Below are 15293 nucleotides of genomic sequence, written 5' to 3'. Positions count from 1 at the left end.
CTACGATGTACACAGACTGTAACTTTTCTGTAGGTTGTTTATTATGGTGATAATTGTACCTAAGTATTGTCCACACTAGCTTAACAAACAAAACAAACGAAAACACCATACCCCAAACCCAAATCCAGCAACTCCCCAGCTTTCCCAGGGGTTGCTCTTTCCTGTTCATAACTTCCAATGAACCTCTAAAGTATAGAGCAAACAAGATTTGTTTTAAAAGCACAGGTGATGCAACCCTAGTCAGAACAAGTATATAACGCAATATCCATTTAATATCATCTTCACTGAGAACATGCCAGTCTTAATACCTGTAGAAATGGAACCATAAAAATCACATTTTTACAGTAATTTAGCAGAAACAGGAAATTATAATTTACATAAATAAAACCAGAGTCCTCCTCCTTTGAAATGAGGCGAGGGGAGCCCTTTGTTCTTAGGTTCAATCTAGAATAGGAAGTGTTATGTGCTCTTCACTTAAAGAGACAAAAAACAAACAAAGACTATTAACAATAGAACAACAACACTGAATTTGTGTGTGTTCCCACCAGAGAGACATACTTAAAGCGAAATATTTACCACCCGGAGCATGTACCCTGTGCAATTTATAACAAGTCTATAGCTTAAGAGAAATTTTAGCCTTAAATTACTTAATAGCATGTTTACATTAATATTTGCTCATATGGATGGAACACATCCACATATATTCTTCCTAGACCTTACATACTGAAATGAAAACATACAAGATCATTCACAATAGGACAAAAGCATGATTGAAGACAGGAAAAATAAACTATTAGTTGGCACATCATGACACGGGCATAAAGTGTATTTACAAAATATAATTTTTGGTGCATTTCTTCTTCATCCTAGCTTTTTATCAAAAATACTGCAAATATGCATTCTTGAAACTTAGAATATACGAGGAAAGCAAAGTTACAAAGAACAGAAGAAAACAAAGGTTGATTTTAAGCACAAGATATTTTGTCAGGTTTTAAAAAGACTTAGCAGCGTCATAAAATAAATAAAAATGGCCAAGTACTAAGAAGTTTGAAAAAAGCTACTTTTCAAAATATTACAGAGTATTCTAAATAGCAGTCATAAAGATAGCATGTTGTTGAGAGACATACTGCAAATCTGAATTTCCTCCTTTATTCTTGACTGATGTGTGATCTGAAAAAAGTTTGGTATTTACAGCTTGATACACACTTCAATATAAAACTTCACACTTGATAACACGTCAGTCTAGATATCAAGTTTTAAAAAAATCTGAATGTAGAAATATTTGAGTTCTAGTTGCAGGCACTGATACTAATTTAAAAAATGAAAAGGTGATCTATGGTATCAGAATTAAAAATAATTTCATTAAAAATGTTGTTGAAAATAAAGTATAAAAATATATATACACTGGCATGCAAAACAACGTCCAGTGTAGCATTACTCTCCCGGCAGTCAATATGGGAGACTTCAAAAAGTTAAGTGCAGTATATACAGATTTCAGTAAAAGCAGCCCTGGAGTAACACCTTGGCCTCACCACCCCTCCCATGCAGAAGGGAGACCTTTCCATCTAATATTAGGAATGAAGATTAGATATTCCATCAGCTTCAGTACCTGCACTGCCAAAGCCTCAAAGCATGGCAGATCTTTTCAAAGTAAAAGTTGCACAAATGTAGTTCTGAAGTACAGGCTGACTACTGTATCAGCTTGCTTAACTAGATCTAGCATTTGCTACAATACTTCTTACTTGTACCTTCTCTAGAGTAAAGATCAGCATGGTCAAAATATTGCTCTTAATGTATCATTTGGGATTTAAGATTTAGGCTGCAGATGCTGAAAATAACAGTCGTACTCATTATAGTAAACATTCACCTTTAATACTAGATTTAGGATACAAGTGACCTGCTGCTGCCTTCCTCTGCTAAGGTTTTACTCAGACATAACAAAGATTTCTCAATCAGAACACATTATTTTCTTTGGCCTCATTTTTATTCAAGATTTTCCATTTTCACTGTGCACCTAATTTTTCCATCTTAAGTAAAATATTTCAGTAACTTTGTAGGGTCAGAGTTAAGTGTGAGGTTGAATTTAGTTTTTCTGACTAACAAATAAATGCAAAAACTATATTGTATTTCAAAACATGAAGTATACCATTTCAGATTTGGTCAAATAACTTTGCAGGAAGAACAAGTTAACGTTCAAAAGGAAAATGGAGGCCTTTGAGAATATAGAGGTATAAGACCTTCTACCTTGTAGAGCTTTCCAACATATCTAAGATTTAAATAACAGTTTTTCAGGACCATACACTTTTATTATTTTTATGCATTAAATCTAAAATCGCTATTACCAGTTAGATGGTAAACCATCTGTAGTTATACTGTGACAAAGTGCAAAACTTTTAATTATTCCTGTGAGGTTAGCTAGAATTTCTGTACTCACTAACTCTGTTACATTCTGAAGTTATGTTATCTAACTGCAATGTTGACATATCTTGATGGCATTTTTGTTTACAGGTGAGTGATTTGATAATCTGGGGAAAACACGCATCTCTGCTCTCATGTCTTCCAGTATTTGTGACTAAAAGTGGAAGAGCAATTGCCACAGGAACAAATTTTCTAAGGTATGTCCTTCTGTACAGGGATGTTCCCTTGCACTGAGATACTACATGCTTTTTCACTTGTTACTTTCTTTTGATTCTTATGCAAGAGAAGTCAGAAAGAAATTAAAAAGAATGTGCAGCTGAAGTTAACACAGTCCCTTCAACAACTAGGGAATCCTAAAGCTTGGTAAGGTACCAAAAGAGGACACGTGTTACCTGAGAATATTGAAAAGTGCCCACAAAGTGAAAGAATAGGCTTGTTACATCCCTTCTCCTCTTCCTAATCACTTTCTCTAAGCTCAGAAATAGCCAGGGTTATGTTCGGCATTTCCTGAATCTTGCTGGAAGACTTGAATTTATCACTAGCCTAATACTTTGTCTAAAGGGACTTCCACTACAAATCAGAGTGCAGTGTTTAACCAACTGTTAACAAGTTTGTGTTTAGCTATTCATATTTCAGCTAGAATTCAAAGTTATTTTAACTATTTGTAGGAACTAATCCTTCACAGACAGGTGAATTTAAATCAAAACCAAAACAATGAAAATCAAAATAGAATTTAATTTAGCCAGATCAGTTCTAAACCACACGAGTTCCTAACTTAGAGAAAGCTGTGGACAGGAAAGAGTCGGGCTAACAAGCGCATTACTGGAGTGAGAAAAGGAGAGTGAAATGAAGGAAGGAAGGAAATGTTGATTCTTTGACAAAGCCATCTTTTAAGAATTCTTAAAAATTAAGTAGCAGGGAAAAAGCACAACAAACTGTTTAAGAATCCTGAATAAAAACTAATAACTTCTGAATCAGGTTTTACCTGCTTTTTCATTTCTGTAAGCTACTTCCCTCTCCCTGCCTCATGCTGATCAAGCTCTGCAGCAAAAACACATTTGCTGGCTATGTTTTAAAGTAACTTGCTAAAGAAGCGCGCAGATACTTCTTTGAAGCTTACAAAATATATGTGGAAGTCAGGACTATCAAGTCTGCTATTTTTCTTTGCAAGTCACTTCTAAGCATATCAAGTAGTTGTACAAAGTATTGCTCACCATCTAATTTCTGTGTCACCTCATATTTCAGAGACGTTTATTGCTACACTGTAGTTTATAATGAGCCTCCTGGACTCACGTAAGATTAAATGAATCCACAGAAAGACCATCTCCCACTCAAATCCAACTGCTGCGCAGCAGCAATGGCCAGAAGTGGTGATCTTAACGTCAGCAACATCCTGGTGCATATTTTCAGTTTAATCAGCGTGACCTCTGAAGAATAAGACAGTATATATACACTTATCAAAAGTTCAGTAAGGCTCAACTACAATTCAGTCAACTACCTTTGCCAAATTGCTGAAAGCTTGCTGATTTTATATAACTACAGCTTGTTCTCAGTTATGAGCTTTTAAAATAAAAATGTCTATGGCAACTGAAACTGTATCTCCTAACAGAGAAGTAGTTTTCCAATACTATTTTGATATTTTTCTCTACTATCTACATTCCTTTCTATCTTTCAGATTGCAATGATAGGTTACATCTAATCTAATGAGTTTCCTGGACCAAGTTCACAATCACAATGAAACTGCACTATATTGTGGGTATTCTTCCCTGAATGAAACTTGGATGCCTAACTATAACCACTTAAAAAAAATGACTTTATTAATTCCATTATTAATCATGTATCTCAAACGAACAGAAAGTAGGTTGGTGTTAAAAAAAAAAAAAAAAAGGAAAAGAAAAAAAAAGCAGCAGCTTTCAGCACCAGCAGCACTGAAATACTGTACGGCAATGAAACTGGTAGAATCATGCAAGGTGTTCTCAGATATCTCAAACATATTCAGTAGGTAGTAGCCGGTGCATATAAACCTTGTCCCAGTATCAGCAAATGCAATTTAATAAACCAATAAATAACTTAACAGGCTTTCAAAGTAGCAGGACAGTTCTCACCAGCTTAAATCCTTAATTTTCTGCATCCAGTAACACTTTGTTTTCCCATACGGTAGGTTCGCAACAGACTAAATATTTGTGAAGCTTTTACATTTATGAATGCTTATTATATGCCAAAAAGCTTTACACAGTTCTAAGAGAAATAACAATAACGTAAAAAATAGCTAATATTAAAAACACTGAGAACTCCCATCAGCTTATTAAAAAAAAGTTACTCTACAAGTTTCCACTCGTTTTCTGATTACACAAAATATCTGAAAATGCTGTCATTCTAGTTTGCTTCCCAATGTTTCTATACTTAGTATCTATCCTACCAATTAAACAAAACTTGTAAGTCAATGTTTTGCTCCTCCTTACCTCTGCTTTATTATACAGAAAATCTGTTTCTGAAGCCAAAAGACATTAGCTGTTACTATATCGCCAACTTAAAGATTAAGCTGGAAAAAAGATGATGATCTGACAGAGCAGAAATTTCAAGATTAAATAGTTTAAGTGGATCATTTCTTCCAAAATAGCAAAGGTTAGTTAGTATAGTTAAGTACCTTTGTAGAGGCATCAAAAACAAATAGCCCTTTCAAACTGAACTTTCAAAAAAATTTTAATTTTCATTTCAAAAGTGATCTTGAAATTACTAGATACACACATATCCCTGTCCCACTGTCTTGTAACATACATTCAGTAATTTAAAATAAAGATTCAATATTTTATAGATTTCATATATATATTATATATTTAATATATAATATATATTTCTATGTACATTACACAGATACATACACTCTCAGTCAGCAGGATTAAACTCTTTTGCTTTGAAATATTTGATTGGTATCACTGATCTACTTCAATTATTTTGTGAATTCAAAGGAATTTTTCTATTACCTGAAAAGAAATTTAAAAGACCCAAATAGAAACCGTGGATCAATATTAGCACCAATACACATGGCCAGTACTTCAAAATGACTGCAGGGACTTTAATAATATATATTTTTATAACACCTCTCCCACTGCACAAGCATTCCTGCATATATTTAGGCAGCAATACCTGCCCAGTCTACACATCTATTCCTATGCTAAATTTAAATGTTATATAACTTTCTTTACTGTAATATACAGTATCTCTCCTGTGCTGTTGGATTGTTTCATTTTCCATGGCAAAAATTGATCAACAGCTATCCAACAGAAGTTTTTTTTTTTTTTTTTTTTTTTTTTTTTGTTTTTGTAATTCCTCTCCCATCTTCTTCACTGTATGGCTCAGATTTTACTTACAGATTTTACTAAGATTTTACTTAGTAGGAAGCCACCATCAGCATAACCAGCACCCTAGTAACATACATAGTTCAGTCACTGACTCTGATTCTTGATATACAAAGTTTTGAGGGTGGCTGTTTATGGAAACCAAAATACTCAAAGGTGTTATCTTTTCAACCTGCCCACCAATACCAGCCACACAGTGTTAGTCAGTCCCAAAACCATAATTCAATTAGTTACCTACCATTTGGGTAACAACAGTAACAAACCCAGTTCTGATTTTAAACATTATAAGAATATTCACCCTGAGAATGCAGAGGAAGTGTTTAAGAATAAATTCTGATATGTTTTCTCTTCATACATAGTTTTCTTTTCTTCTTCATCTCCTCTTGGGTACCTGGGTTTGTATCTAGAATTTGACCTCATGCTTGCTTTGCCAGCTGCTCAGTTCATGCCACTGTCAGGTACTGGTGATAGAAAAGCCCAAAAAGGCTCGTGGAAAAGAGGCAAGCAGCAATCCACCAGGTGAGGAAAGACAGGAGTCCCCGGAACAGGAGAGGAGTGAAAATATTCTTTAGGCTTCCCAAAGCCATTGTTATTTGCACTACAGTTACTTTCATCTTTCCATCAGCAGATGGAGACTCAGAATAAACTGAACTGGGAAGTGGATTGTTTTCTACCGGAGTGTCAGAATTGGATTCTGGATAGATGCCCCAAGAATAATTACCTGTTAAAAAACAGAGGAACAGATAAGGTATTTGTAGAAATATACTTTAAGTTCTGCCATTTCTATCAACTCTACAGACCATTTTATATATATATATATCTTTCCACATATAATAATTGGAAAATTTTTACTTATAACTTAGTAAATGCTAACTGTATCCATCCACATGGCTTCCTGCTAATGCTAGCAAGCCATTAGGGTAAGACTCATCTTACCTTTTGGCATCCTGACATTTACATGTGAACCAGATGCCTTGGGACAGTGCTCAGTATAATTCATCTCATCAGATGTAGATGTCTACTTTATGATGGAATGAATCACAGCCTCGTAATGCCTATTTCTTTCTGTTGACATTTGGCAAAATGACTGCCACCACTATGTGGTAAGCTCTGAAAGACATCCCTCACAAGAAAGAGGAGAAAAAACCCAGAGTGACAGCAGGTCTCCTAATAGTGAAATAAACTCTGTATCTCATAGTTTGTGCTCAAGTAGTTCACTGATGTTGAAAATTTGAAAAAAAAGTTAACAGATATTCATAAGGTTAAATCAACAATGCTTTACACAGCTCATTGTTAAAGTACTTTTGAGCAGATGAATATTTCAATGAAGATAAACAGCTTAATTTATATTAAACAATTATCAGAAATAAATCAGATTAGTGTATTGTTGAAAGATGTCAAAAACAGCAATAGATGAGTACAGCTTATAAGTAGTCTATCAGTCAGTTTTAGATGGCAGGAAACAAAGTATTTCTCTGTTACGAGTACCCATACCTTCCAATTCTCTTTAACAGACTGAAAATACAAAAGCCAAACAATAGAACAAAACATATTTTTGTTCAAACTTTGCCTACCTAGTGTTTTCAATAGCAGAGTTGTGTGAAGGAGCATTACCAATGGTGCAACATACTGCAGTGCAATAACACAAAGATAATAGAAAACTCGAGCCACCTAGGAAAACAGAAAAGAGCAACTTGAATTCTGGATGACCAAAGCAAACCTTTATGTACATTTTTAGGAAAAAAAAACAATTATTTTTTTTTTAAAAAAAATACTCCTATGTGAGGAAAGAAAGACACTATTTTAAAAGTTTTCTAGTATGTTTGCTATGTTAAAAGGCCTAATAAACAAATTCTCTAGAATGAGTTCTAGTTGCAGGACATAATATCCTAAGAAGAAATACTCAAAACGAGAAAATACGAGAAAAATCAGTTCTACAACTCGATTTATTTTGCTTATGCTAACTGAAAATTATCATTCAAAGATTTGTATTTCAAAACACGTAGAATTTTGCTAAGCCATCTCAAAGCTAAATATATAGTTAGTTTTTAGACTCTCAAGCAAGTCCCAAACTAAATCTCATTTCAAAAATGACACAGTAGTCACAGTTCAAAACTTCATCAAAAGTAAAACAATTTTTGATTAGTATTCCAATCCCTCTTCAAAGTGAGGTATTTTAAAGATTTCCATATGTGAAATACCAATACTTTAAAAACAAAGAGAAGTGAATTTATTAGTAGTTGATCAATAACAAAGCATTTAAATGGTCTTTATTTCAGATATACATTATGGTTCATTGAAACCCACTAATATTTATCCCTCCCCCTGCTCCCAATCTGTTCCATCTTGAGAAAGATTGTTACATTACATATTTTATATAAGCTGTTGACCTAAAAGACTAGATCAAATAAAGAAGAAAAAGAAAAAGTCATAAAATCAATAGCAAGCAAGAAATGAAGTAAAGTTAACTGGATTTTAGAAAAAAACAGCATACAGGGTGGCAAAAAAGATGAAGGGAGACATGACATTTTTGGAAATAGCTTTAAAACCTCAAAAGGCTTTGAGACGAGCAAGCATCAAAAACTAATATGAGGGGAAAAAAAAAAGCAGAAAACACTGACAGAAAAAAAAAGCATGAGACAAAAATATTTTTTTTTTCATATGCCATCAATTATTTTAAAAGAGCAAATAGGAAAATCATGATCAGCATAGACAGATAGGCAGGACTTTACTGGCAAAAGCACCAGAGGAAAAGAAAGCGGGCACAGCTAGCAAAACAAGATAGGGTTTTATTTTGTGGCCTTGGGTTTCTTACTGGCAAAAGCACCAGAGGAAAAGAAAGCGGGCACAGCTAGTAAAACAAGATAGGGTTTTATTTTGTGGCCTTGGGTTTCTTACTGGATAAACAGATTTAGGAAGCTCCACAGAGAGAAGAGATTCCTGAAATCTCTCCAAACTAAATTATGCATTCACAACAACTACAACAGTTCTGTCATAGCCAACTGTTGCTAGCTGTACTTCTTTTAACTGGTCTTCTGAAACCCAGCGCTAGTCTCTTTGTAACTAAATATCTGAAAGCACAACTGCATAGTCCATTTACAACCTTCAGGTATTTCTGGAGACAAATACAAGATTATAAAGAAAAGGGACAATCCAAAAATAGAGAAGAAGCTCCATCCTATGACATACTTCTCCAGTCCTTCAGGAATATACTCTGACTCACCAAAACTGAAGACTATAGGTACTGCTACCATGAAAAACTAGAAATGTAAGTTTATTTTGCAAGCAACATGCAACAGCATTTCATTATCACTTTATAGCAAACTTAAAAAAAAATTACCTTTTCAGTTTGTTGATAAAAAGCAACCAAAAACCACAACTCAAAGAAATCTTTCCTTTTTATTACTTACCACAGTAATAAGATGGGCAGTCAGTTTTGTATCTAAGCTAGTGCATTTGAGAGCAGTCTTACAGGACTAAACATGGCTCATTTTATCCCAAAATACAACCATCCTATCTTAAACTTTGCCCCAATTTAAAAATCATCACTGAGATTAGGTAAACAATATTTTGCTATTCTATCAAAACTCAACATTTTTCTATGCTATAACTACAAATCACCACTCACCCTACACACTTGCCAAGTGCTATTCATGCTTAACAAAAGCAATCATCAAGATAAGCACAAGGCTTGCCAAAATATTTCATTAAGGGATTTCTTGGAGCAACAATGGATGAACAACTTTAAGACAAAGTATCTGCATAATACGGATGACACATCTCTACATATTTTGGTTTCCAGAATTTCTCTGCAAAGGTGCCATTTTTAAGGGATATAGTTTACCAAGCTTCATTCAGATATCAGTGCTGGTGGCATGAAGACACAACAAACCAGCTGTTTGTTTTTCTATTAAAAAAGTTTGCACAAAGCATTTTGAATACTTTATGCCATTATACTTACCATTATGCTTACCACCAACCTTTATGCCATTATACTTACCATTTTCTGCAAATCAACTGTACTTATTCTGCCAGCTTCCTTTTTCATCTGATCTACACATTTCTGTGCTAAATTCAGGTAGGCCTGTAAATGACTGCGCATCATAGCTAACCGTAAAGCACACAATAGGATTATAATCCACAACCGCATGGTGTCAAAAGTATCTTCTGACATTCTGTGGATAAAAGAAAGAAAATGTTTTCCAAAGGTCACCTACCTCAGTAGAGAGTTATTTGTTTGTATTAGCTGTAAAGATATCTTAAAGCATAATATCAAAAATACTTAACTCACAGTTATGGAGTTCATGTGCAACTAATACTCAGTACCTCCCCCTGCTTTACTGCTAGTTCTTGGTACCCTATTTTAGCATTAGATCCAAATTAGTACCCATTTGTATGCAAACAAGAACACTCTTAAATGCTTGAATTCTGAGTAATGAAGACAGGATGCTAAAAACAAGCTCTTTCAGATAATTTAAGTTTTGAAATATATACTTGTAGATACCCAATGTATACTTCAGCTATCTTAGATACATTGCTATACCACAACTCTCATTTTAAGAAAAACTGAAAAATAAAATGGAAACACAAAAATTTTATGTTTTCAATGTTTTACATAATAACACTGTGGTCACTTCATCTTAAAAGCATCTTTTAAACCTAGAAAGTAATAAAAGTGACAACCAATCACATGAAATAGTTTCAAGTCAACAGTCTTACTATTTTGAATTAGATTAATATTGTATAAGTAGCATAGGTGATTGTCGTCGTTACTTTATTAATTTCAGTTACTATTTGTCTTGAAAATTCTTCCCCTTTTATGCTTTTAAATATTTTAGCTATCAGATTTCATATGCGTTTCATCTCCACATAGATCTTAAGACAAATCTCATGGTACTAAGAGCCTTAGGTCAGTTCTCACACCAATATATCTCAATTGTCTTCAGTGAAATGACTTCTCTCTTACACCTCTAAAAAAAGATGTAAGATGCTAGCAATAAAGTAGTATTCTGCCCCTAGGAAGAACACCACAGAACTCCACCAAGGAGAGGCCAGAAGATAGCAGCTCTTTGGGAACCTTTCTTAATCAGGTTTAACACATTGAGACTAATTCTCAATCTTAATCACAGAAATCCTTTACAGCTTAGCTGGAACTTCTACAGTTCCTTTCAAGACAGATACTAGTCACACCAACAACTTTAAGTCTTTTGCATTGTTGTAATTTCTACAAATTACTACTTGCACACGTGATTTTATCCCAAATAACTCCAGAAAGAATTTTTAAAGAGAATCTTACAAAGGAATGCTCTCTTTGCCCAAAGGTGGGTTCATAATGTAGTCCTTAGTGATTGGTTTTACCCACAGTAGAACCATAAGTAAAGGCGCCAAGAAGTTTATATGTAGCAATGTTCTGAAAGAAGGAAAAAAAAGGGGGGGGGGGAAGGGAAAAGTGAGTTATTAAATATATAAAGTGACCATTCTGTTAAAACTGGTGATATAGATTCAAAAGGAGTAGTTCAATTTTAAAATACCAGGGAAAGGTAAATAAGAAAATTACTTTCTTATTTTTATAAGTTTGACTTAAGTCTCAAAAAAACCCCAGGAATATAACATACTATGAAGTCACACTGGCTGTGGTTAAAGAAAAAAAGCGCTCTTTGGAATAAATCAAATTTTTAGACATTCCAACAAACTAACTAAAAGGAACTACATGCATTATTACACCACACTACAGTCACTTGTTGAAAATTTGCATACGATGGCATAACACAGAATTGCAATAGCCATTAAAATTTTACTCTAGAGCATCAGTATCTCAGATAGATAATTACATAATATATACTGCTATATTAGTGATTTTTTTTGCTTAATTAAAAACATACTCAGATTAATTTCCATTATCTATACAGACCAGGGGAAACACTTCTCACAGGTCAGATTTTCCAGTTTAATGCAGATTTTTACGTAGGAATCTTGACTAAATGAAACTTGGTACTTGCATCCAGTTAAAGATACTCTGACAAAAAAAAAGGGGGGGAAAAAAAAAAGAAAAAAGCTACTCCATTTCAAAAACACTGTATTCCCTATATATTAAACTACACAGTTAATGTAGAAACAGCTCTAAGTACAAAACAGATATTAACATTTAAAAAGAGGAAATAGTTTTCTATAGTTTTTCTTGAAATTATCATCCTTCTTCATTTGAATCCCTATCATTTGAACCCCATATCCCTATCATTTTGCATTACTCAAATGAAATGAAAACATAGTTGAAGACTTCAGTGCTGTATATCTGGTGTTGTGTTAATAGTACTTCCTTACTAACAGCTTTGGCTTGTCTATATTTCCATCTCCAGCCAGACTACTTAATTATTTTCTCTATAGTGTAAAAGCAATCAAATTATTCTAAAAACACAAGACCTTACTGATTTCAAACTATCAAGCTTCCTAAATCCATTAAAACATTTGCAAGCTTCCTAAATCCATTAAAACATCTGCATGTTTCATAAGGTGTCACCACACAGTTTAAATAATTGGTTTCATATGAAGAAAGAAGCACTGCTGGTTATGCAGTGTTGCTAGGGAACACTACAGCACTAAGGAACAGTCCAAAGCATTTCAATAACTTGCAAAAGGATTTTACCTGAGCTTCTACTTATTTAAGACCTCCTACCGGGTTAATGGACTGGAATGTGCCAAAGGGTGGCAAGAATCACTTTCTGTTTATTTGAGTAGAGGGAGAAAGGCTGAAAGACTCTTGAAGCAGGCTCAGAAAAATAGCGTGAATGTGTAGGGAAGTGGTATGAATGGATTAAGAAAACTCCAAAATATATCCAGGGAAGAAAGTTGCTGCTAAAGGGGAGAGAGAGAGAGAAAAAAAAAGGTACTGGAATTAAAAGTGACATCAGGTTGTTTATTTTATTGTACACAAAAAAAAAAAAAAAAAAAAGAAAAGAAAAAAGAAAACACTTATTCCATATCTATAAAGTAAGAATTATGGTTATCATTTTGGCCAAATCACTGCAGTGAAAATTTATCCTTTACCTAACTTCTAATTTTTTTAGTCACTGCTCCCTATGAAAGTCTCCCATTCTGTAATTATGGCTTGTGTCTTTTACACTTTACAAATGTATGACCTGATATTTGATTGCAGGGAAAGGCATTGTTTTCCTGCATCCAAATTAGAGAGCTCTGTATCAATGACATGTCATCCTCATTTACTACTCCCCTTTAGTCACTGCCAAACTACTGCAAACAGTCAATAATGATCTACTCATTGATAAAAAACCTCACTTAGGGCAAATACTGATCTCTTCAGAGCCCATTAGAAACAATCACTCAGCAATGATTCCTTGTTTATAATTGCATTACCTAATTACATTGATATCTAACCAAGTTCTAATCCATTTAATGTCATTTTTATACTGTTCCAGTTGAACAGGCAAAGTATTGGTAAACTTGCAAAAAAAATTGCTTGGTGCTGCTAAAAACTAAAGTTTTTAGTTGTTAAAAAACTTTAACAACCAGTTCCAATTTTTCCTGAAATTTAATTTGGACAAAATTTTTTTTCATAAACCCAGACTAGTGGATATTAATTACCCTCTTAGTGATTAATCAAGTTCTGCTTCAGATGGTTTGTACTTCTGCTAGGATCCACAGATCAAGAGAACCATTTGAAAATCAGAACAGTTACAGCAAAGGCACAAGAACTTTTAAAATATTGAAAACCATAAAAATGAAAAAGTTCAGGAGTTTAATTTACTTAGCTCAAAGAATAAAAGACTAAAGAGGTGATTTGATCACAGTCTACACATAGACAAACTTTAAGAGTGGATGCAACAAAAGCCAACAGCTTGCAGCTGTAACTGGATGCCTTCAACTACAATGAGAGTGCAAGTCTAATACAGAGTAATTAATTAATCAATCTACTAAGAGTGAAGGATCCATTTGGAACACAGATTAATTTTTAAATTGGGTGTTTGAGGGTGAGGGGGGAACTATGTGTGCATACATGCACACACACTTCAATTTGAGTAGAAATAATTGGACACAAAACAAAAAATTCACATCAGAAAGTCTAACAGGTTTCTTATTGAAGTGGCTACACTAAATGATCACAACTGTATACACTGCAGAATCTGTCATTAACATGTACTAAATATTCAGAGGTTGTGATCTATCAAAGACATTTGGAGTTGCTACCTCAACCAGAAAATGCTAAAGAGAAATAGTTAAATATAAGGAAAGATTTAATTTCCAACCTGAAGAACAGCTGCAAGTGAAAATGTTCCTTTAAGCTGGTATAAACCTCTGACTCTTATACATAGACAGAAATACTGAAAAGGACAACTTTAATTTACCCTTCATTTTAAAGACAAAAGTTTTAACAGCTGAACTTGCTTTCTATATGCTACTTTAATTTCAACATTTATTAACAGAAGTTTTTACTGAGTTTTAGATTCCCTTTAAACGTGTTTCCAGTTTACTGCTTTTCTGAAACTGTTTCTTCCATTTTTTTTTCTCTGGATCTTACCCTAACCTCATTAACAATAGCATGATGCTCTTCTAAAAGAATTTTTAAAAAGTAAGTTGTGGCTGCACCTCTTTTTCCACACAGTTATTTGAATTTCCAAAAAGAAATGATGGAAAAAAGAAAGCAGGAAGCAAAAACACTCATGTTGGAGCAGAAACACTCATGATGGAGGAAAGGAAAGAAATGCTCCTTTAACTGGTACTCTAGTTAAGAGGCAAAGAATGTAACAGACTGGCAGAGGGCAAGTTGAGCAGAAAGAGGCAGGTGGCAAGTTTGCTGGATATATGAAAAGCAGGCAGCAACAGAAATCTTAGTCAGTCACTACCTTCTTGGAATAGTTTGCTTTGTTTCTTTTCAGACATTAAATAGAGATTTAAGATTGGGTAGCATATACCTATGTGTGTATATTTTCTCTTACTGTGTTATTTTTTCTGTTGCTAAATTCAGAGCATCCAGATGCATTTGAGCCAGTCGCAAGCCAGGGAATGTCAAAAAAGCACCAATAAGTGAACACAGAACAGCCAGGAACAATTTGAAGGTTAGTTTAGACACAGGACCCCTAAAAGAAAAGAAAGGAGATAAGCATTTTCTGAGGGGAGCAGGGGGAGTTGGAGTGGGTAAATCACTTTCAACTTAACATTATCTAACATTTAATCAAAAAAGCAAACAGTATTCTATGGTTTTGCTCTAGAATACCAGCATTATTATAACCAATTCAGGAAATTTGAACAAAAAACAATCAAGTCACCTATTTATTTATTAAAAGGAAAACTCTTCAATGTAGAAGGACAAAAAGCCTAAACTCCTACAAGATGTTAGATTTGTTAGTACAGCAAAAATAAAAAAAATTATACTGTAATTGACAATGAGTTATTTAATAAAACTAGCTAGTAGAAAGAATTTAATGATGATATTTTAAATAAAAGGACAGATACATGACAAGTTTTAACTGCTCAAAGACAAAAACAGATCTTTTTACTTCT

At 33.8% G+C, this 15293-nt stretch overlaps 1 protein-coding gene across 2 annotated transcripts in view; it reads right to left on the bottom strand.

Annotated features, from left to right (window-relative positions):
* Positions 1 to 1850: 1850 nt before the first annotated feature.
* Positions 1851 to 15293, bottom strand: part of TMEM161B (transmembrane protein 161B) — a 40988-nt gene continuing 27545 nt past the window's right edge. Inside the window, exons 8-12 of one of the 2 annotated variants that reach the window (XM_062599812.1) lie at positions 14729 to 14869; positions 11074 to 11187; positions 9778 to 9952; positions 7352 to 7448; positions 1851 to 6498 (exon numbers count right to left, since the gene is read on the bottom strand). In XM_062599812.1, the coding sequence (XP_062455796.1) occupies positions 6221 to 6498; positions 7352 to 7448; positions 9778 to 9952; positions 11074 to 11187; positions 14729 to 14869 (805 nt within the window). In that variant the 3' untranslated portion in view covers positions 1851 to 6220. The remainder of the gene's footprint in view (positions 6499 to 7351; positions 7449 to 9777; positions 9953 to 11073; positions 11188 to 14728; positions 14870 to 15293) is intronic. The other variant, XM_062599811.1, reaches the window with a different exon arrangement.

Source organism: Rhea pennata, chromosome Z (assembly GCF_028389875.1).
Source record: "Rhea pennata isolate bPtePen1 chromosome Z, bPtePen1.pri, whole genome shotgun sequence".
NCBI lineage: Eukaryota > Metazoa > Chordata > Aves > Rheiformes > Rheidae > Rhea > Rhea pennata.
The sequence above is the reverse complement of the archived record's forward strand: the minus strand, read 5'-3'. Positions and strand labels throughout refer to the sequence as shown.